This window comes from Apium graveolens, chromosome 9, assembly GCF_009905375.1.
Source record: "Apium graveolens cultivar Ventura chromosome 9, ASM990537v1, whole genome shotgun sequence".
Taxonomy (NCBI): Eukaryota; Viridiplantae; Streptophyta; class Magnoliopsida; order Apiales; family Apiaceae; genus Apium; species Apium graveolens.
The window spans coordinates 285,695,541-285,719,165 of NC_133655.1; the positions used below are offsets into that span (position 1 = coordinate 285,695,541).

The window sequence follows — 23,625 nt, forward strand, 5'->3', positions numbered from 1 at the left end:
TTTAATATGTCTACTTTTATTCAAAAAAAATTGAAAATATGTAGCCATAAATCTTGTTTGCTTATATTCAGATTGTCATTAGTCTCATATTAATTAATTTTGGAAAATATGCAACGCAAGTGGTGAAAACAAATGTGATGAACATGTCCAAAATATACTACTCTCCAATTTCAAGTGCCCAGAATACACACGACAAAAGAACTGCCCAAAATATCGACGAACTGCGCATTTTACAGATGTGTATTCTGTTTTTTTAAATTTTTGCAAAGAATACGCATATCAGACATGCGTATTCACTGTTTACTGTAGCGGTTCTTGAAAAAAATGTGCAAGATGGTAATGCGTATTTAGTAGGTAAAATAGGCACTCTCTCCCACCAAATGATATTTTGAGCACCAGGACAAAGGGGGTATTTTGGTTTTTTACGTGTAAAGTAATCGGCTTGCATGTTCTTATTTGAAGTTTCGTTATCCTAAAACTAGAACATCTAATATATAAATTAGAGAAAAAATAAAAATGTCCTCCGTTGTTATTTTAGTTGTCCCATTTTTTTAAGTAGTTTAATTGAATGATTTTTGACTAAACATTAAATATTATTTTTATATTAGTTAAAAAAATTAAAAATTATATATTAAAGTAGATTAAATACTTTTTAATAAAATATTTTTTTAATTTTTTCAATTATAAAATATTAATAAATTTCCTTAAAATTTTGAGTAATTAACAAGTAGGTTTCTTTTTCAAATGAAGGAAGTGAACGTTATAAGCACCGACCTTCTAGTAGCATTCCCATTAATAATATGGATCTCAATTCATGTACGGTTCAAAATCAAGTAGCGTTTGAATTTTGACAATGAAGATATTAATTATTTTTATAGTAAAGTTACAAATCCTTGTGAAAATTTATATTTTCATGTACGATGAAACAACCAACATAAGAGAGACATTTACGATGAAATATGATTTCGACAATAATATCACGAGTAAATAGTGTAATGGATAAAACATTTTCACGTCACATTTCCTAAAAATAGAGACATTTTTAGATGAAATTTTTATGGCACAATTGTTAGAGATAATTATGTACAACGGATTTTAATGAATGTCGTCGAGAGAATTATATTTTGTATTCCTTAATTTTGGTCAAAAATTAATTTTGTATATATATTTTCAGAAATTGCAATTTGATAAATCTAACTTTGAATTCTTACGCAAAAATAACTAAAATAATGAGGGGTAAAACATAAATTTTAATATAAAATATAAATAAATTTTGTTGTTATAATGCGAAGAAAGCTAAAATATTATATTAATAAATTTTCCCCCTTAAATACACATTAAGATAATAATGTTAAATAATTAAAAAAAGTGATGCGACGAATTTAATACTAAAACTTAATATACAATTAAAATTAATGTTTAAAAATATATTTTACAAATTAATTTTAGCGGAATTATTAATTTTTGAAATTAACACATGTAATAAAAATTGAAATTGAAATTACTAGTATGACGAAAATTTAAAAATATAATATATTATATATATAATAATTAATATAAATAGAATATATAAAATATAAACTATATTATAATTATTATAATTATTAATCGATTTATGAAATATTATGAGATCCAAATTGACCATTTAGACTGTAGCATTATAACTCATATTGTGTTAATTGATACAAAAAAACAAGAATTATAGCCTGCACTTCTGCATGTTGATCAACTCAATATATACACATTGTTGAAAATATATATGTAAATATGATCCGTGATGGCTTGTATACGGAAGATGTGATCTTTCAACTCCTACTGAACCTAATAAATATTTAGATGCAGTTGAAGGTTAAGCTCAAAGTTTGATTCATTGAAAAAGTCTAACAAAATTTATGACACATGCATCTGTTCATTCTTACATTCAGTATGTAGTCCATTTATTTTCTTGATTTTATGGGATCCCCATTTGACTGTCAAATGTCTCCTTCGCACTCGAGAGCCACGAAACAAGTCGTAATGGTTTCAATCGAGTTGAGTCGAGTTTAATTAACACGAACTCAAATTTCATGGAAAAAAATATTGAAAATGTTGATGTATAGAGAGTAAAATCGATATTGCCGATAGCTCTTAATCTAGCGGTTTAAATAGGGGTGTAATCGAATCAAGCCGAGTCGAACACTTTTAGTCTCGGCTCGAGCTCGATTAAAAAAGTCCAGGGTCGAGATTGAACTCGAATTCGATCGAGCCTTTAATTTCAAGCTCGAAGCTCGGCTCGTAAAAATGTTCGATAGGCTCGAATTCGGTTCGAAAGCTCGGATTGATTTTCTCTGAATATTAAAAAAAACTCTAAATAAGATCGGTTCGGCTCGAGTTCAACAAAATATAATATAGTTATATATAATATAAAATATTTATGTGAAAATATATTTATAATATAAAAAATTTAAAATAAAAGAGGCTCGATAAGGCTTCACGAATCTTACGAGCCAAGTAATTTGAAGTTCGAGCTCGGTTCGGTAAAAAATTCGAAAAGTTCGAGCTCGAACTCGGCTCGATTACTACCGAGTCGAATTCAAATATTTACGTATCAAGTTCGAGTAGTTCACGAACAGTTTGACTCGTTTACCCCTAGTGGTATCTCACTCGCTCCCTCCACAGGGTTTCAGCCTACGAGAAACTAAAAAATCTGACAGTAAGTCAGGTTATTACAGGGTGAACAAGTTATATTAACATTGCCCCTATAGCTTGAAATATGTAGACTAGTTAAGAGAAGAAATACAAGACATGAACCAAACTTACAATTAATTGTCTGGCCATTTGTACATTTGGAATTAATTTTGTGAGCCAATAAGGCAGTGACAGTTGAAATAATTAAAGGAGGTGTCAAATATAGGTGATATGTTGCTTTTACTTGTTACATTTACTATATGATGACACATATTTTAGTTTGCTTATAAATACTCAACTTCACTTGCCTTCTTCTCATGCAATCACATATACTTCAATAGCTTTACAGTCTTGAGTTATATCTGCTGCAATGGAGTTCAATCTCTTCCATCTGTTTGCACTTCTTTCTGTAAGTTTATACTTCAAATCATTCTCTTCTTTTCGACGAAACTTTTAATATTTTTTTTCTCGATTTTAATGTGTCGTTACGATGTGTTGCAGGTAGTATTTGTGGCAAGTCATGCAGATCTATCTTCTGAAGACTACTGGAGATCAGTTTTGCCTAACACTCCCATGCCTAAATCCATTAGTCAACTTCTTCAATCTCCTGGTTAGTGAACTCATCAAACTTCATGTATAAATCTTGTTAATGCTTCTGCATAAATCTTAAGCCCTGTTGTTAACTATATGATCCTATCGGGACCTTACTCTGATATGATCCTATTGGGGCCTTTCTGTGACGCCTTAAGGTTTTAGATGAGCTGGTTACTCAGCACCCGCTTTAGTCACACATGTTTGTAACGTAAAAAAATCTTGATTTGTAGAATGGTTGGATGAGAAAAACACAGCCGTTAACGTAGGAAAGGGAAACGTAAATGTCAACACAGGCAAGGGCGGAGGCACTAAGGTAAACGTCGGAAAAGGCAACGTAGGTGTGCACACAGGCAAGGGTGGAGGCACTAATGTACATGTTGGAAAAGGATCTGGTGTTGGTGTAAGCACCGGAAAGCCAGGGAAACGTACTAATGTTGGCGTTGGCAAAGGAGGCGTAGTTGTCCGGTCAGGACACAAAGGCAAGCCTGTTTATGTTGGTGTCCATGCAGGCAAAAACCCATTCATGTATAACTATGCTGCCTCTGCAGATCAGCTTCATGATAATCCCAATGTAGCCTTGTTTTTCTTGGAGAAAGATTTGCACCAGGGAACAAACATGAATCTTCATTTCACCAAGTCTAGTACTCCAGCAACTTTCTTGCCTAAAAAGGTTGCTGATTCCATTCCATTCTCATCTGCAAGGCTACCAGAAATCTTAACCAAATTCTCCGTAGAAGAGAACACGTACGAATCTGAAACGATGAAGAACACGATCAGTGAATGCGAAGCACCAGCAGTCAAGGGCGAAGAGAAGTTCTGTGCAACTTCACTGGAGTCCATGGTTGATTTCACTACTTCTAAATTAGGAGAAAAAGTTAACGCTGTCTCAACAGATGTCGAGAAGGAGAGTAAACTGCAGAAGTACACAATTGTTGGATCCAAAAAACTGGCAGAAAAGGCTGTGATTTGTCACAAGCAAAAGTATGCATATGCTGTGTTTTACTGCCACAAGACCAACAATGTTAAGGCCTACACAGTTTCACTCGTTGGAAATGACGGAACAAAGGCTAAAGCAGCAGCCATCTGTCACACGGATACTTCCTCGTGGAATCCCAAACATTTGGCGTTTCAGGTGCTCAATGTTAAGCCCGGAAGTGTTCCTGTCTGCCATTTTCTTCCAGAGGATCACGTCGTCTGGGTTCCTCGCAGTTAAATGGTACTTCTAGGTTTCGTCAAGACTTGTTAGTGATTACAGTTCTGCTCTATGTGGAGTGTTATAAGCTCCTGTCTTTTGTATGTTACATCTGTGAAGGAGTGAGATATGGTAGCTGCTTCAGTATGTAAACTTTTTACACACATTATATATAAACTTATATGTAATATAAGAATGTATCGTCTGCACCTTTTTACATACAAGGATTGTACTCATAAGAAGGCATTCATTCGTGAGCCATTTGTATAAAACTCTAGTTTTTCGTGTCTGCCAGAAGTTCTAAATTCATACTGTCCTAAATAATATTTAGAACCTGAATAGGATGGCATAGATTTTCAAGCAAGAAGGTTTATATCAGCTAATACACACGGTATGAGCATCTAACGCAATGCTCGCAAACATAAACACATTCTAAAGCCAGTAAGGGACTACTGAATGTAAAAACAGAAGAGATTCATCTGCTAACCAAATTTTCTTTTATTTACAAAATTTGCTTTCCATGAAGTAATCCGCGGTTGCTGTTACACATATACAGAAGAAAACTCATGGAATACATGGTTTGCGTATGCTATTTAGTAGTATTTATCACAACAAAGAATTATCTGCAAGAATATTTTTCTTAATCCTCCATTTCCGTAGCATGTAGAGCAATGGAGAGGCAAAATTTTCAATAATTGTAAGCTGTAAGGGTTTATCTTGTGCATATCATCCTCTTGAGCTTCGTTTTTTAGCTTGAAACTCGTGTATCTACATCCTGCTGGAGCTTTATCTCGACCTTCCCATCTTCGGTACTAGTCCTGTTGTGGACTGGCGATTGCCACAAGGAATTTTAATATGCATCCTACAATATCAACAACAGACTTTGGCCGGTTTGCAAATGTTGAACACACGAGAGAGCATACTAAGCTCTGATCACTATACTCCGACTTTGTTAAATTTGGGAAAAAGCTGGGTCAAACAAAGTTCATTTAATTTATGAACTTGTGGTAGCAACTCCATACTTAAACTACTCTAGGGAAAAAGGCTCCAAAGTTCCCCATGTCCTCCCAACCTGCAGCTTGACAGGCAAAGGAACTGGAAAATAAAGATGTTAGAAACAATTCTTGAAGTCGAAGTTCAAAAATAGCAATTTAAAATCGTTAATTTCCAACATTTAAAATCAACATGTTCTTCAATCATACCAAGAAGTGTAGCGGCACTTTCCATGGTCTTTTGTAGCAATAATCCAGCTTCCTTTATAACTAAAGGATCAGCTTCAAGTACTAATTCATCATGTACCTAAACCGCACAAAAGTTATCTCGTTACGACAAGAATTCAAATATGAATAGTACGAATGATCTAACGGAGCTGACAAACAGAGTAGAGACTGTAACAAAAAATTGAGAGAATTGAGAACTCTGAATCAGCTACAGATATTTACAACATGTCTACAAATATTTGGTTTTGTTGAAGACATGCCTTAAAGCACCGCAACGAGTGTGTGTGTGTGTGTGAGAGAGGGGGGGGGGCATTCAGGAAAACCTGTAAAAGTATTCGGCAGCGGCCTTTAAGATGGGGAAATCTTTCAAGTCCAGTGCTCAAATCGGACTCACTAACAGCTTGAGTAAGTGCAGAGTGTAAATTAATCATTGCAATTTTGATTATGTCAGCAGCGGACCCCTGAAAAGCAGTAACCAGAATTCAACATTTGATATTTTCAATCAAAAGCAAATTCTCATAGAGAAACTACCAAAAGCATGAAAAAAACATGACTATAAAACATACCTGACATATAGAATTTACAGCTTGTCGCTCAGCTTTAGATTTTTCTTTACTGTTTCCGAGTTTAATGTTTGCCAAAAAACGCTTTCTTCCTTTGAGGGTCTCCACATATCTGTATCACGGTATTCACACGAATAAGTACAAACTTCATTATATTACTCAGAAAACTATATATTGACCATGATAACAATAACACAAAAAAAAATCAAATATTTCTCTGAACTTTGTACAGTGTGGTAAAACTGCGAACATATTTAATTAGCAAGAAACTGCTTTACCCTTTCCGACGGCAGCACATTACTGCTTCTTGAAGCCAAGAAGCAACACCTTGAAAGGACCTTTTAAAGTTCTGGATTTTCTCTGCAGCATCTTCTGAACTGCACTCTAGTTGTTCAGCGAGAGTGTTGACACCCATTCCATACAGAATCCCATAGATCAATTTCTTAGTCTGTTCTCTTTCAGTAGAACTGACAGAGGACTCCACCTTTCCTGTCCATTTTGCGGCAATCATCCTAAAGACATCACTGTTGCGTTTACTGAGGAGTTCAACTAATGACGGATCTTTAGAAAAGTGTGCCATCAGTCTTAGTTCTATCTGGGAATAATCTGCTGCTAGCAGTAACCAATTTTCCTGCAAAAATTGTTAACAATTACATATGAATGTACAACTATTGGGAAGAATATCAATCGAATAATGATGGATTAGAAGCACACACTACCTGAGTAGGGACAAAGAAATCACGAGGACTGATTCTGTAATTTTCGTCATCTGTCCCTTCCCCTTTTTCGTCGTTACTCATTTTGAAGTCCACCATATGCTCAACACACTAGAGCAACCAGACTTACACCACTTAATTCAATGCAACTGGAAATTTATAAGAGACGGAAAAGAGGAGTACAACCAAGTAAAAATAATCCAAACCTGGAGATTAGGTTCCTCCATTGATAGTCTCCCAGTTGCTGTTGACGTCTGGAGCCAATGGCCATGCAAAGTGTATCTTTGTGTCCTCATAGAAAGCCTCGAAAGAGAGCATATTGCTCCCAACGTAGAGTTATGGAGTTTTGCCAATGTTCTGTGCTCCTTAATGATGGGAACGATTGGATGCTCATGCCTATAATAAACAAATTCATCACTTAACATGTATGTACTGTGTAGCATGAGCCATGAGTTGTGAACATTAATCATCAAAGAGAATGCAGGCTAGTAGTAAAGTAGTGCAGACTAGAACTAACATCAAGATCTTGTAGAATACAAGGATATCTGCAAATTTTCATCTGCGAGTCTTAGCCAGGCGGATACCCTTCGTGATAGAAATTGAGGGTTCGAATCTCGGTAGGTGAACAGTGCTTGTTTGTTTAAATTTCTGTGATCGACCTTTATTATAAAATATATTAGAGAACCTTTGTTATCACATTTCTTGTCAAACAGCTGGACACAAAACTAGTCTCAAGAAATTTGCAAAAGTTTGCTAAGCCAACAACAGCCAAATCGAAGTTGAAAGGATAAGCAAAAAGCCACATGGAGAACGATTCAGTCTAAGTTGTACAAAGAGAAAATCACTTCAAACTAACTTATCTGAGCAAAAATCCATGACCAGTTGCAAAAATTATTACCAAATGGCTAAAATAAAATCCTACTGTATAAGCTAGGGTGTGACATCAACAATAGACATAGGTGATATGTATACATACTTTTCACTTTATCAGATGAATCATCAACATGTTCGTAGATAAATCTTGGTACTTATATTGGCAATTGACAACTGAAATTTGTTTCTGCTGAACACTAAAAAGGAAGTGTTGTTTGCTGGCTAACTAACAGAAAATATATAGATCCCGTTTCCACGACCGTACTTTATATTATATAGTGGCAATGACAAGTCAAAACTCAGGCATGCCAGTCTAGCAGTAAAGAGGTATCAGAAAGTAATGACAAGGCGAGGTAGACACGATTTTCGTCCATATACATGTTCATTAACAAAAGCAAAAAAAGTCTTCTCAGCACAACATACAAATTGTAGGAGTTTCAATATAACCACTAAAGGATGTTTCCAGATCAAGGTTTTGTGGTGCGGGTATTAATAAAGGGAAAAAAACATAACAAATGGTATTATGTATGTCACTAGAGAGGAATTGCAGATATCAGATACCTAGTTTTTGCTAATTATCAGAAAGCATATTAAGTTTTAATATTTAACAGACCACAATATCATACTCTGTCAATTGCCTGAAAGTCATATACATAGGGAACTGCAGATCTTATTTACATTCTTTTTGACTTGGAATTGAGTAAACTTAGACAAGACAATAAAAATAATAATCTTTATATTCACCTTAGTAATTCCAAACACTGCTTATCAGTACTAGGATGTTGTTTCCCCTTATTGTATCCTTCTGGTATTGGCAGCTTCAACCGCTGAAAGAGTACATTTGCAATATCAGCCGTTGCGTATAAGGAAAATGTCATACCAGCCAGCCTATAAGCTTCCTTCTCAAGACACTTCAGCTTTTTTCCTAACAGATATCGAGCCCGAATACATCCCTCCATGTCAACGCCAATTCCCCGAAGCTCCATGTCTGCAAGAATATTAACCTGTATCATATAGACATAATACATACTTTTTAGTGTGCACGTTGCAACCAAAAAAAAAATTAATCTGTAAAAGGAAATATATAAAATTTATGGTGAACTAGATAGTAAAACTGTAAAAGTTTATCCAACACCCTTCGGATGGCTCTTAGTTAAAGCTAATGGAGCAATTTCTCTAGCAAAAAACTCTTTTCCGGGCCACAAAACTCTAGCTATTATGTAAGCCATCACTAGGGCATCTCAACTAGTTCAAGATAAGAAGTGTTGAGTTGATATCCGGACAAATTTATCAAAAATGAAAAAAACCAAACAATAAATGAGAAATATCTTACCAGAGGGGATTCAATGGTCAAGAGCGCTTCCATGAGTTCTTCAGAAGTCAAAAGTTTCCACAGTACAGAAAATAGGGCCCTCGATAGTGCAACACGCCGACAGCAACCATTATGTGCAGCTTGACGCATTTGATTTTTCCATCTACTGCAACGACTAGCAGCTGCTGCTGCCTCACTGGACAACCTTCTTTTAACTTCCTGCAGGTATAGCGGCACTTTAGATGCAGCAGATCAGCAGATGGAGTATTAAGATGTAACAGGATAATACACTTTGTTTACAACTATTTCTCAAATATATATAATATACTCCCTTAGGTAGTACGCAACTGCACCATATTTATATATTGAAATAACTGCACAATATCACTAGATTGGAAGGCAAAATACTCCTGTAATACATATTATAAGATCCACCTATTCTTTTGACTATGATTAAAAAATTGACCTTTTCAAGATTTGGATTTGAGCTTCTCTCTTCATCTGGCCAAAGGATCCACGCAACAATAGAAAGGTCGACTCCACCTTTTACATGAATCGGAGAGAGCATATAATACGAGCTATCAACAAGTTCTAGACCCATACTCTTAGAACCAAGGTTCAGGCCAACAAATCTCTGAATTGAAAAGGCAGGATTTTTAAGTGCTTGAATTTGAATTTTCATGTTCCAGCCAAACTTTTTGACATCTTCTCTGCCCATTATTCGAGAAATTCTGCCCCACCTTCTTTTCGCCACCTCTATCAGCTGTTTTTGTGCCAATAAGTTCTTCTTAGAATTAGAAAAATTTGCTGACACATTATTATTACTTTCATTCTCTGAAGAGAATAAATCCTTTGGAAGATTGATATAGTACACTGGAGAATTTTCCCAACATATTGCTACCCCGTGAACTTCGAAGGGGGCAAGGGAGTTAAATTCAGATCGCTTGTTGTAATAAATATCGAAAAAGAAATTTTCTCTACTATCCCAGAGGTCCAAGAAAGATTCGAATCCACCAGGAGTTTTGACTGCATTGATTGGACCCTTTTCAGAAGCAGGATCCTTATTGTTATGGCTTTTATTGTCTTTCACATCTGGATCCTGCCTAAGATTATTGACGTACTTGTTATCTAACCTGTTCCCAACTTCTGTTGCTTTAAGGGGCAAAGACACCGCTGTTTCTGCATTGCCGATGCAATTAGCACTACCTTTAAGCTCATAACTAAGAGTAGCAGACTCTTTACATCCTACAACAAGCTTTTTTGTGTCATGCATGTTTCCAGCTTCAGATGTTGCTCCAGGTACTTGAAATCCACCATTAAATGGTTTTTTTGATTCGTCTCCAATATCAGAATTTACTATATCCTTAGATGTACACATTTCAAAGGATTGTCTGGTTAAAACTGGTTTCAATATAATACTGCTCGTTGTTTCTTCCCCAGAAGAGGTGGATCGTTCTTTTCTGCTGGCATTTTCTGCAGCAATTGGTAGTTGGGCTTGAGGTAAATGAGGAACCTCAAGTCCGAGGGATTTGAAAGCTGAGAAAGCAGCAAGCCTTGCCTCTTCGGCTTTATCTAAAACAATTTTCCGAGCACCATTCTTTATCTTTTTCGCTACTCCCATTTGTATTCGCCGCTGAGCTGAACCCTCTGCATTAAATACATCAAACATGTCAAAGTTGAAGTTCATATTTTAAGCTCATTATACCCTTTAATATGTACGGATACACGAATCATATAAAATTCCTGAAACGAAACTGGCGAGAAATTTGAGCTAATGAAGATCCAACCATTGAAATATTACATCTGAGCAAATATAACGTGAAGAAAATTAAATAAGCATTACAAAGTAACATCTTGCCAACATATTCTACTAACATAATGTAGTAAACTGAAGATCTTGCAGAATATGCTTACAGGCAATGCTCAATTATGTTTGTTAATAAACAGAGGCCAAACTGCACAGTTGTGCATACAGTACCTATGTGAATATCGGAGGAGGTAGCCCCAATAACTTTAGAAATAGTCAAACATTTTCATCCAAAATAATCAATGGAAAAAAAGTTACACAAAATACATGAAATAAAGTTCATTTCAAATTTGTAATGCCACGCTGAAACAACCGCCACTTACATAACATCTTTTTTTGTGATTAGCACCAGCAGATTTTTGAAGAGAAACAGATTACTAATAATATGTATGCATGCAGCAAATTGACAAGGGTAATGACTAATGACAAACAAGTTTCTTATAAGGAGCAGAAAATAATGCATTTCATACAAGTATATTGCGCCTAGTGGGACAGAGAGAAAATAGAGAAAATGACAATGACTGAAATGCAAAATATACTCCAAAAACAACATTTGTGCACTTCACATTGACTAAAATAATGCAAAATAAAACAAAATATATATTTCACAAAAATGTGCAAGAAAACAAAATGCAGGTAAAGGGTCCATATACAAGGGCATGAAATACATCCAAGACATGATTCATTCCATACAAGAAAAGATTACCTTCTGCAGCCCAAGCTGAAGATTCAAAAAGTGCTTTGACGATTTCAGGAATCGGTGATTCAGCAATTGCTTGAGGTGTACGCATACCAGCTTTATAAAGTGCCCTTGCTCTAGATCCCTAAATGCAAGAAGATGATAACATATAGCACCAAGAATAAGGGAAATTCTTAACGACTTTTTTGACTTGTCAGCTCAAGGTGTGAAATGTCAATAAAAGTTACAAAAAATTTGATCTGTTAAAATTAAACTATTGAACTGCATTTAAAAAGGTTAAGAAAAAGAGATGCATACCTTAACAAAAGGGATAGTAGTCAGCTCTACAATCTCCGCTCTGACTCCAAAGCATACACGATTCTGAAACTTCGCTACCAAGCCTTCAAGATCATGCCACCCAAGCCTCTCACAGAATACAGAAACCATTGAAGCAAACCTTCCAGCATTTTCCTGTAAGGCTTGAACCATGCCTCGAGCCACTTTAAAGGCTCCACAAACCTCAGTCACAGGTATTTCCTGTACATAATTGTATAGAAATTTCACTAGACCTTAAACCTTGGTACTGTCAGCCCACATAGGAGTGATACACATAAATGAAAAAAGCACATAAAAAGGAAGCATAAATGGGAATATCCAATACTTGGCCAATTTAATTAAAAATGTAAACTTAGCTTGTTACTAAATTCAAAAATGATATGTATACACATATTCATCTGAATTTAGCTTTAATACTTATTACTAGCTTCGTCCTCTGTTATAGAAATCGGCCGATTTTTCAAAAATCGCCGATTTATCGCTCAAAAATCCGTCAAAAATATTTGTCCGATTTGACCGATTTCCGATAAATCGCCGATTAATCATCCGATTTTTTAAAAATCGTCCGATAAATCGTAAATCGGTACCTCAACTGAATAGTTCCGATTTCCGAAATCTGTAACACTGGCTCCGTCCCATGGAATTGCAAAACATTTTGAGGCTTCTATAAAATATAGTTTCATAATGTTGTTTTAATTTTTTTTCTTTTGAATAAAAGTTTAAACATAAAACTTTTATTCAGGGAAAAAAAATTTAAAAAAATATTGTGGAGTTATGTTTTAAATGAGCAGTGAAAAGCCTAACAAAAAGTAATGTATTGAATTCAATGGGACAGAGGGAGTAATATTAAAATTATTTCAAGCAGTACAACTACTTCCGGTTTTGTATTTAGAAAATAAAATTGCATCAGCCTTCAGATAAACAAATTATCCAATTTTCTTTTGTGAAGTTGACGAATATAATATATTGGAAGCAGAGTCTTATCAACGGATGAACAGCACATATATTGAGATAATGGTCCCTTGCAGTCTCAAACACTAGTATATGCATGTGTTTGGCTATACAGTACGAATAAGTATAAAATCTTTTACTTCAATAAACAATTTCATGTAATGCAGGATAATTCATACTCCATACTACAACCAAAAACTAAAATAAGATTACCTGCACAAGTCTTGACAAAATAAGAGCAACATAAAAGCGCTTGCACACTCGTAGTGATTGTTCATCAGAAAGCACGCCATAGCTTAATACACCATGTCTAGTTTCAGACCTTCCCTGGAACCCTTTTGTGCTATCCCTTGTTCTATTTGAGGTGCGCACTGGAGCACCATGAGCCATGCGCATCAAAAAGGGTTCTTGTACTCCCACACGGTTTCCTACTGACTGAAAACCAAGGAAGTTTAATGAAGTGCAGGCTCTAAACATATGTCACATGTAAATTACAGGATATTGATGGATATTACATACAAAATGATTAGGTATTCAAGTGTGACAGTAACAACACACATGCAAAAAAATCCTTTTAAGGAAGAGAGGTTTTGCAATGTTAAGGAAGCAATTCGCAAAAGTGCATGACTGCATGACAGATCTCTCTAGAATATATCTCTTTTATGCGATTGAGAATTATGGGACGATATGTGTTCTATTATTCTAACTTCCATAATGAATTAACATGACCTTCTGTGTGAAGGTAACAGTTGCTGATATCTGGACTTAAAAAAGTGTAAAATTTAAATCTTCTGTCTAGGGTCTCCAATATAATTACACACAAAGATACATATACATTTGGCATTCACATGCCCCTGACAATTACTTATTATTGTGACTGGACTATAAACAGGAAGTGTTAAATTTAAAATAACTTCTCAGATTTCAACCATCTTGAAGCAATGTAAGAAGTGGTACATGCTTGAAGCATTGCAAGACATGAATAAATTGCTTGTTAATTTTTTTTATATATTTTCATTTATATACAAGTACATTTGTAATTAGTAGCTGTATGATCTATTAGGAATATTCTAGAATATAAATAAATGGTAACAGTTATCTATTAGAAATCTACAGAATTATTAGGATTAGTTTCTTATTTGATAAAAGATAGAATTTATAAGGAGATGAAATTAGTAACCATTTTATATAATCAGATTTGAGTATTTTGAATTGTTGAATATTTAATAGTATGAGTATTTATTTGTGTTTCTACCGAGTCTCTGCGGAGACGGTTTGTCCCTTACTTTTAACAATCTATTAATTTAGTTCTGCATCAATCGTACAGTACGCAAAGATTCAACTTTCAGGTAGAATATAACATTGATTAATCCAATGTCTAACAAGGAGATACTCAAAATTTATGCATAATTATGCACCAAGTTTTGTTGAACAAGAAGCCAAATTACCTGATCAAGTGGAGATAATTCCATAAATCTTTCATAATACAATTCCCAATCTGGTTCAACATCAACATTAATGGGTGTTACCAAGTACACTAGATGCAGATCAGATGCAAGTACAAATCCTTCTCTTGCCCGTGAAAGATCATCCAGCACAATCTAAAAGTATAGTTTTGAAATATACTATTAGAGTATATTCAGCAGTACTCCACTTAAGGACTACAACACAATTACAGATAGAACAAAACTTTGAGAACTGATAGCACTTAACATGAAACTTGAAGATTAGTATACAAATAGTGAGTAGTGTGTGAATCTTACTAGTGATTCTTCAGGACACAGAGAACTGCCAAATGATGCACGGCCAAGAGGTGTACTGCTATACAGCTTAGTATCTTCACTCCATTCAAGAAACTTCTTGTGGCATAACCACCTTAAAGAATCTTGTGCAGATTTCACTACATCTTCAAATGGTTTTGTTGAATTTAAGAGAGTGCACCTAACATAACGATGAATATCACGCGCTGTTTGAACAATTCCACCAGAGACGACTTCCAATATTGCATGTGTCATCCCATTCTTATCTTCTGACAAACAAGAATGCAACGGTGGACAGCTGTCATTAATGAGTCCCCTTATCCTTTTAACCTCTTCCTGCTTGCATATTAGCACCTGAATGAAAATATTTTAAAACAATTGCAGTAATCAGACATCTAGCCATTGAGAGAATGGCTTACAAGTATTTTTTTAAGTGGCAATTTTTGGACAGTTTCTGTGGAGCAGCAGTACTATTGCCATGACAAATAAGTAGTATAATGATACTAGAGGTGCACAGAACCACATACACTCTCGCCTTTGGTATCTATTCCTGTCCGTCCAGCTCGACCAGACATCTGCCTGTACCTTGTTCCGTCTATAAAATCACGACCAATCCTAGGCTGTCGAAATATAACCCTCCTGGCAGGCAGGTTAACACCTGCAGCTAATGTTGATGTTGCAGTCAAGACGCGTACAAGTCCTTTACGGTAGCAGCTCTCAACAACTTCTCTTTCCTCAACCTGCATTACATATTACTTATGTCTTCAAATGTAAAATATGATAAGAACAGCATCAACAAAATGTGATGTATTAGAGTGTGCCCAAGATAAAAACCACGAAGTTACGAATTAAAGGTATAAACCAGCTGATAACAATACAACATTAAAGGAACATGAGAAACATCTAATACTAGCACAGAGTGAACCTGATTTAGTAAGAGAACCTACAACATGGTAAATTTGATAGACATTATACACTTACAGTAAGACCGGCATGGTGGTAAGCAACACCAGAAGGAAGAGTTGTTTCTAGTACAGGATCTAATCCTGCCGGAGACCTTCGCAATGTATCTATGGCAGAATTGATGTCACTGAACTCAGTTTGGTCGCTGCAAGAGTTGACAGAAAATTTCTTGATATATTTTGCAATATGTGTAGCAGTTGATTCACATCCTTTCCTACTCGAACAAAACATTAGCACTGAGTGACCCTCTTGGACAACCTGTTGACATGGTTCCATTTCAGATGTACAGTTGTTTAGGCTAAAGCATTAAGGCCACATAGAATATAAGAAAATTCTAACCTCATTGCATAATTCTACAATTTGATCTGGATCTTTACCGCCTAGCTCAGCTCCCTTAGAAATGGTCCTGATGATTTCCATACTTTTGTTATAAATTGTGTTTCCGACTTTAATGTATTCCACAAGTGGAACAGGTCGAAAATCTGTCTGGTATAATGCTGCCTGCAAACATGAGTGAAAATATATACAAGAGCAGCAAAACAGGCGAAGAAAATGTTTCTATCGAGCAGGTAATGGACATTTTTATCATGCTCGCCTACCCGGTTCACCTATATGTTGTCATACATGTACATATACCACAAAGTACACCAACAAATTCGTATTTTGCCACTTGCTCAAAAATGTTACTAAGTAGCAATAATTCTTTGATTTGATCATATATACGCACATGCCTAACTGTTCTAAAGAAAACCTGTATTTCAAGAATTACAGATTACATATATATAACAGTGCAAATTTATCTCAAGCTTGGCGAAAACTATTAGATTTTAATATTTAACATATACTATACCTCCTCGTAGTTGTTTCTTATTGAAAAGGAAGAAAGAGGGCAAGCTCATTGTTTGTACAAATGAACGCAAAAGATTAAAATGGTTTGATAGCGTATTAATGTGGCACAGATAGCTTCAGATACAAAGCTGTCATATTTGTGAACATATGGGATGGGGGAAGATAGAGGAGTGCTAAACTTGTACTAAACAAAAAACAGAAAGGAACTGAAATTGCTTGTTTAAGATGCATCCTTATTAAAAAAAAGATAATATAATAAGTTTGTGTAAAATATCTGCATTCAAAAAGATATTTGAACTTGATACCTACATAAAATATATAGAGATGTGATCTCAGGTAGCAATGCAATATTCAAAGCAATCAAGTGTCTACCATACAGGATACTGCAGCATATTTTTTTTTGTGCTACTGAACTTCGTAGTTGAGCTAAAAGAAAGACCAACTGATTGGAGTTTGTAGAAGAACACCTCAAAAGAGTTTTTTTTTAACTTAACTTCGTTTCCCTTGATGTCTGATATTTGTCTTCTTTGTTACCTTTCTTTTATCAATCCATTTATTTCAGAGACCTCAGATTTAGCCTAACATTTATTTATTTGCTTAGATCAAAAAGACTTTCCTATATTGCAAATTTCTTCGTCTTACTTTTGCTGTAATTTAATGGTTAGATGATACATAAATTTTGCTCAGACTTCTCCAACAAGACATAAATTAGGATTGGGAAGAAGGATGCATGTACATTATCAATTTATACTTACTTGAAGCCAGTCAGCAACTGCAGCAACATTTGGCAAGGTGGCACTCATCCCTACAATTTGAATACCATGAGCAGGATCATTTCTACCACTGCTTGTACTTGTACCAGAACTTTCACCACTAGATAAATCTGTGCTGCCTTCACCAGCAGCATACCGTAGCTTTGTCAACATGAGCTCTAATAGGTAACCTCTATTTTGGTCCCCTACCTAAAAAAGAAGAGGGGTGGGAAAATTATATGATTTATAGATTAGAATGAGAGATGTGGAAGGGAATACTGAACTGTTGTAATGCAACAAGAACCTCCTTTTATCATTCAATGCCCTCGCTACTGCCCAGAACACACAAGAATAATGGGAGCTTGCATAAGGCCACATAGTCTTGGCCCTAGGAAAATCGCATGGACAAAGCCTACTGAATTAAGTCACAGCATCAAAACTTATTACCATGAATATGCCAATGGTTAAGATCAGCAAAGGGTGTTAAATTATAGCATTTAGAACCCTACATGGATTAATCAGGATGCTCAACTTTTTATGACATCTATCCACTTAAACCTAAAGTAGGAGTTAACCATGATGTATCCATTTTTTCTGTCTAAAGTGTCTGGTTTGCTAGCTTAATAGGCAGATTACACTAGATAAACGACACCTAAGACCGTAAACATTTGTTTTTAAAAGAACAAATATTAGAACAGTGCCTACAGTATCGTATCTGTATTTTACTATATATTATTAGAATAGCAAGGAGGTAAGAGTCCGTGTGAATAGAAGAAAAACTTATGTAACTCCATCATATAAATATGTCATTTAAAAAAATACATGTCAAGGATTTCTGCAGAATTAGCAATTGACGTGCTGACAAAGAATTCAGGTCAATTTTAATACCAAAAACTGAAAGTGAGAACTTATGCGGGATGAAACTAAATTTTAAAGGAAAATTCAAGTGGAATTTCAGAAAAAATAATTACGAAACCTATAAATACTAACCATATGCAGCTCATCTATCACAATAATTCCAACCTCTGACATCCGACCCTCTTCCAACAATTTGTTAAGTAATGAGTTTGCCTTCTCAATTGTACAAACAGCTACAGAGGTATCTTTGGGAAGAGTTCCACCACCTTGGTTTCCGTAATAACTCCGGACATGCTTATCAAGTGGTTCAAGAAGGGCCTCGAGATGTTCAGCCTGCACACATCCAGACATTAATCCAGCCCCTCAAAGAAAAAAGTGTAATATCAAGCACAGGTATTGCAATGAGCTCACCTTTTCTGCACAAATTGATACATATGGTAGTACAAGAAGGGCCATTTTTCCAGTTGACAAGACACGCCGCAGCATTAAGATTTCAGCAACAAAACTTTTACCAGCACTGAGGACAATCAAAGAATGAAATCAATAAACATTCTGCATTTACACACTCATGAAACACATTCTACTGAACACAGTGCACGATACCGTAATGGATTTAAGAAGTAAATAATATATGAAAACATCATCACCGACTCATCGCAAAGGAAGAATTTTAGATGCTCAACCATATTCCAATTGAACTTCTAACAGATATCGAGCCAAAAGAAGGAATCCCATCAAAGTGAAATGCAACTTCTAAAACGATAAATTTCAAAAGAAATAATCCAAGAGTGCTAAGCACTGAAGATGAGTAATAGTTGTGGACAAAAAGAGATCGGACTTTATTGTGTATGCATTATACTGGAGGAAAAAGTTTCATAATTAGCTGTCTCTTTCACCCGGAATTATATTTGTTTTTAATTCTATGATGGTATTTAAAATAAAATTAAATAATGCATGCAGAATACCTTGTAGACGCACAATACACGAGATTCCTTCTCTGTAAAACACCGTCAACCTGAAGGCAGTCAACCTGAAAAGAAGAAAGTTATGATGACACACTGGATGGTCAAGTTAACAACACCAGATACACGGCCTTCATAAATGATTATGCTTTCTAGTGCTCTTTATAAAAATTCATTAGTATGCGCTACAAAATTAAAAAAAAAACATTAAACTAGCTACTGTAGAAAAATCAATAACAATTTCAAGCAGGATATAAAAGCAATTGAACAGGTGAACACAGAACACTACAAAATTATGCAAATAATATTTATCCATTATCAAGTAAGAAGAACAATAATTGTAGTGATCAAAATCCATCTTGATCAAAAAGCTCTACCTGCCATGGATACAGTTTTGATATTCCTCTTTTCCGATATGTGTTGCAAATTTCAGATGGAAGCCAATTGATGATATCCAGACGATCCTTATGACATAGGAAACTTGATGGAGTATTATCTTCACTAAATCCGTGAGTGGCATTGGAATATTTGAATTCGTTGTTTGGGGTACTATATGTGATGCTGCCATTAGCCCCGGTCAAATCATCAACAATTCTCGGTGTTGTGTTAACTTGTAATTCAGGCAATTCATCACTCATTTGGGATGTGATATGAGCCCTCTTCAGAGGCTTATGGTTTGTAGAATAGCCTCCCATTTGTTCATTTCCTACAGGTATTTGTCTAGATTGATTTAGTTGTGCTTCTTTCTGAAAAATGTTCTCTTCAGAAGAGAAATCAATATGCTTAACAGGCATTGGGGAGACAACCTTTTCTATTTTTTTTTCATCTTCCCTGCGTAGTGCTAACGAAGCACTTCCTTCATCACAGATTCGTTTTGTACCTTCACGTCCTACCACATTTGACTGCTTGGCACTATGCTCATTTGTCAGAATGTCCAAGTTCCTTGTCTTGTACGATTCATCGGTACCTTTTATTTTTTCAACAACCTTAACAGGAATGTTTTTATTTGCAGCCAACAAACCGTCAGCTATCTTGACTGCTTCATTCCAGAAAGTTTCTCCAGGTGAAAATATGGAGCTTCCACGCGTCGACTTGGGTGTTTCATGAACTCCACCATTGCTGATTAGGGGCCCCGGTGTATCACAGGAAGCCATATCCACCAATGTATTATTACATTTTCTTAAGCTCGCTTGAAAGTTTATGGCACTATCATTTACAATCTCCTGTTAAAAATCAAGTGACGCTTCTTCAGCTATGCATATTGACATTGATTTTATGGTCGACAAAGATGAGGCTTACCTCTCTTGGAAAAGTATTCGCAACTACTTCAGATTTAGCAATGACTTTAGAGTGAACCTGTTCATTAAAATTTTTTCCCTCGGTAAGTGTCTGGCACCCATCATTACTAAAATGCCTCCTCTTTGGCAATTTTTCTTCCAAACCAAGTGAAGAGGGGCTAGCCTGTCGTTTAGCTGCACTATGTGGAACTTCTTTGCTGTAGGAGAAGACAATCATGTGATGTGAGCACAAAATATTCCACAATTAACTAAGCTAGCTTAACCTTTTTTGCCTACAAAACTAGCTCCCTTCTCTGAGGACTGAAAAATATGTAAAAGCAAGATAAAAAAAGCTATATAATAAAGCATCAACTTAACTCTTGTAAATAAATCTCTGTTGAAATACAATTACAAAACAAAATATTAACAATACTAATGCAGTACCTGCAATACAATGACAAAAAGTCAGCTGCGAACTGTTTGAGTTCAGGATTTTTCAAACCATGCGTAGAATCTGAAGTATCCTTTCCAAGATCTTGGGAAATAACATCTCCGATATCAGATGTCTTGGGCTTTTTCGGTTGAGCCTCTCCAGAAGCTTTAGCCGTCTGACAATGTCCTTCACCTGGTAAATAAATTTCTTTATTCTCATCTTTTAAAGATAATCTAACCTCCAATTCCAACTTCCTTTTAACAAAATCTAGTTTAGCTGATGAGCAATTGTTAGTCTGCAATGATCCTGCAGGAGGTACATCATCTTGTGAAGTCACCAAGAAGCCATCTAAAGAACCCTTGCCACCAGGAGATGCTTCAAGAGTAATCCTTGCATCTTTCTCGACCAGCTTAGACTTTAACAGAGGTGAGGACTCCTTTCTCTTTTTCTTTGAAGCATAAAACTATATAGAGTAACAAAAAAACGCTTAATCAAAATGAAAATTTGTTAGAATATACGTAATCATTAATAAGAATGCAAATTTCAGCTAGGAGGAAAAAAACAATCATACACCATTCCCATGAAAACACATTTTCAAAAAACTGTATCTACGAATTAGAATGCTGCAACATCGGTATAATTTAAACCATAATTTACTTGATAAAGGTCAGCTAAATTCAGCATAATCCATACCATGTGTTCCCTAAATATCAGAAATCATTATAATTAATACATTATGAACATCAACGTGCACGGAACTCCTGAATCCGTAAGGTATGCAAAAATTTCAATATATGCAACCCACCGTTATTTTCCTACACTTGACCAATGCGATAAACACAAACTTCATAATTCTACCTCTCTCTCACTCTCCCTCTCCCTCTCTCTCTGTCTCTCCCCCTCCCTTCTCTCTCTCCCTCTCTCCCTCTCCCTTCTATCTCTCTCTCTGTCTCTCACCCTCCCTTCTCTCTCCCTCTCCCTCTCCAAATCTCTATCTCTCTCACATTATAAATCTCAACACATTTCGATATTATCGTTATAAATCACAACCCAATACCAAATCACCAACCCACTATCAAGAACAAATCATCAAACAGATGCTTACAAAATACACAACAAACAACTAAAAACACACAAACCCACAAATCGGGCACATAAAACACCGAGAAAAAACTAGGGTTTTGCACAAAATCGAAACTTGGGGCTAAACACACACCTGATTGATGCGAGACCGAGGCGAATTGCTTGACATTTTGAAGCAAGAACCCTAATTTGAAGCTATTTAAGCGAGAAACCCTAGATTAGAATTGAGTGTGGGATGCCGCCAAATGGGGTTTGATATACATACATTTGAATCGTATGTATAGGCGGCAATTGGAGGAGGGACCAAGAAAAAGTTGTTCTTTGTGTTCAAATTTTATGCTTTGGAGTGTTTGAATTTTGGAGTTACACTTTTGATTGTAAATTCAAGGGTAAAATTGCCTAAAGTTTGAAAAAAAATGATAAAATATCAATTTTTTAAATTATGTGACAAGAATATTTCTTTTTAAAATTTTGGTCAAAAATATTATTAAAATATGTATTTACAATCTGGGTATTAGTAATATACGTATTTTATAAATGGGTAACTAATGTTAAAAAAAATCAAAAGAATCAAAAAACATAAATTGGTGATACGTATTACAAAGATATGTAAAATTATTTCAAAAGTTGTGATGGGCATTCCCGTAATGTGAATCTAGTTTACTGATTATTTTAAATATATATATATATATATATATATTATTTTTAATTTTTTTACAGATACACATTCATCAAATGCGTATTAAAACATTCATTCCATATTAGGCTGGTATTTTTGGCTAACAGTTTCATAAAATGGTATTTTTGTCATATGATCTAAAAATATGGTATTTTTAGTCGTCTCCCCTAAAGTTTTATTCATAAAAAAATATCTAAAGTTAGAAAAAGATTTTTGCAAAAAATATTATTAAGTTCCAAATAAAATTGTGAAAATATGCTTTAAATTTTTTGTAAAAGAAATTACAATATTTTTTTAAAAATACGATTTTATGTTGATCGATGCAATTAGATGCAAACTCGATGCAATTTTACAATTTCATGCAACTACATACAATCTCGAATACAGCCAAAATCAATCTCGAATACAAACAAAAAAATTGATACAACTAATTGTATTTTTAGTTGATTTTGGTTTATTAATATTTGTGTCTTAATTTAACTTTAATAATTTTTTAAATATTTTTTATATTTGAATTTTTACCATCTGTTAATGTATTTTTTCAATTATTTTAAAATTTTGAAATATTACGATATTTGAGAATATATTTGCAATACCACAAAGTAAAAAAAAATAGATCAATATTTTTTGTGTAAAATGTATTTTTCAAAAAAAATAGATGAAAGATCCGATCTGAGATTGGGTAGTCGTGCATGTATCCGGTCTAAAAAAACGTATCTGATATACCCCGTCTCAGAAAGCGTATTTTAGATTTTAAAATTTTAAAAATTAGGTTAAATACCTCATATAAGATTGCGTATTCAAATAAGAAAGCGTATTTCGTTGATATTTTTGACCGAATATCTCAAATTTGGTATTTAGGTCACCGATTTAAAAAAATGTGGTGTATTTGGCAATCATCCTTTTCTCAGGACTTAAAACCAAATTAAACATAACGGACCAAAAACATATGCAACGTGTCCACTTACGACGGGTCGTGAAAATGTACCTATTTAAAAAATCATTGAATCGGCCGAGTACTAATTTTATAAATCGGCCGAATCGACGAATCTGGTTTTTGAGTAATTGGGTTAAAATCGATTTTATAAAAAATTGATCG

The 23,625-nt window shown here is 34.8% G+C and overlaps 2 protein-coding genes across 3 annotated transcripts; one reads left to right on the plus strand and one right to left on the minus strand.

Moving 5' to 3' along the window:
- The first annotated feature begins 2,922 nt into the window (after nucleotides 1-2,922).
- On the plus strand, nucleotides 2,923-4,742 carry LOC141683602 (BURP domain protein RD22-like). Its single transcript, XM_074488340.1, has 3 exons — nucleotides 2,923-3,076; nucleotides 3,169-3,277; nucleotides 3,492-4,742. The coding sequence occupies exons 1-3, from the start codon at nucleotides 3,038-3,040 to the stop codon at nucleotides 4,472-4,474; spliced, it is 1,131 nt and encodes a 376-aa protein (XP_074344441.1). The 5' UTR covers nucleotides 2,923-3,037; the 3' UTR covers nucleotides 4,475-4,742.
- Nucleotides 4,132-22,197, minus strand: LOC141683601 (helicase and polymerase-containing protein TEBICHI). Of its 2 annotated transcripts, XM_074488338.1 has the most exons (26): nucleotides 21,981-22,197; nucleotides 20,776-21,227; nucleotides 20,354-20,549; nucleotides 19,432-20,277; nucleotides 19,058-19,122; nucleotides 18,504-18,609; nucleotides 18,225-18,425; nucleotides 17,238-17,444; nucleotides 15,973-16,134; nucleotides 15,652-15,891; nucleotides 15,198-15,410; nucleotides 14,674-15,024; nucleotides 14,359-14,511; nucleotides 13,124-13,345; nucleotides 11,942-12,160; nucleotides 11,651-11,768; nucleotides 9,604-10,784; nucleotides 9,159-9,356; nucleotides 8,570-8,829; nucleotides 7,159-7,348; nucleotides 6,956-7,063; nucleotides 6,515-6,867; nucleotides 6,240-6,348; nucleotides 5,997-6,134; nucleotides 5,656-5,752; nucleotides 4,132-5,548 (listed from the first exon to the last, which is right to left on the minus strand). In XM_074488338.1, exons 1-26 carry the CDS (start codon nucleotides 22,014-22,016, stop codon nucleotides 5,481-5,483), a joined length of 6,489 nt encoding a protein of 2,162 aa, XP_074344439.1. In that variant the 5' UTR covers nucleotides 22,017-22,197; the 3' UTR covers nucleotides 4,132-5,480. The 2 variants fall into 2 exon arrangements, with proteins under 2 accessions (XP_074344439.1, XP_074344440.1); XM_074488339.1 differs by lacking the exons at nucleotides 20,354-20,549; nucleotides 20,776-21,227; nucleotides 21,981-22,197 and having other exon boundaries at nucleotides 19,432-19,760; nucleotides 19,861-19,997.
- Between the last annotated feature and the right edge of the window lie 1,428 nt (nucleotides 22,198-23,625).

Coding starts and splice junctions, on each gene's coding strand:
- LOC141683602 (XM_074488340.1), top strand. CDS start 3,038: ATGGAGTTCAATCTCTTCCATCTGTTTGCACTTCTTTCT. Junction 3,077..3,168: donor ATCTGTTTGCACTTCTTTCT/GTAAGTTTATAC, acceptor GATGTGTTGCAG/GTAGTATTTGTGGCAAGTCA. Junction 3,278..3,491: donor TCAACTTCTTCAATCTCCTG/GTTAGTGAACTC, acceptor CTTGATTTGTAG/AATGGTTGGATGAGAAAAAC.
- LOC141683601 (XM_074488338.1), bottom strand. CDS start 22,016: ATGTCAAGCAATTCGCCTCGGTCTCGCATCAATCAG. Junction 16,135..17,237: donor CAGTTGCTGACTGGCTTCAA/GTAAGTATAAAT, acceptor TCATGTTTGCAG/GCAGCATTATACCAGACAGA. Junction 10,785..11,650: donor TTCAGCTTGGGCTGCAGAAG/GTAATCTTTTCT, acceptor TATTTAATGCAG/AGGGTTCAGCTCAGCGGCGA.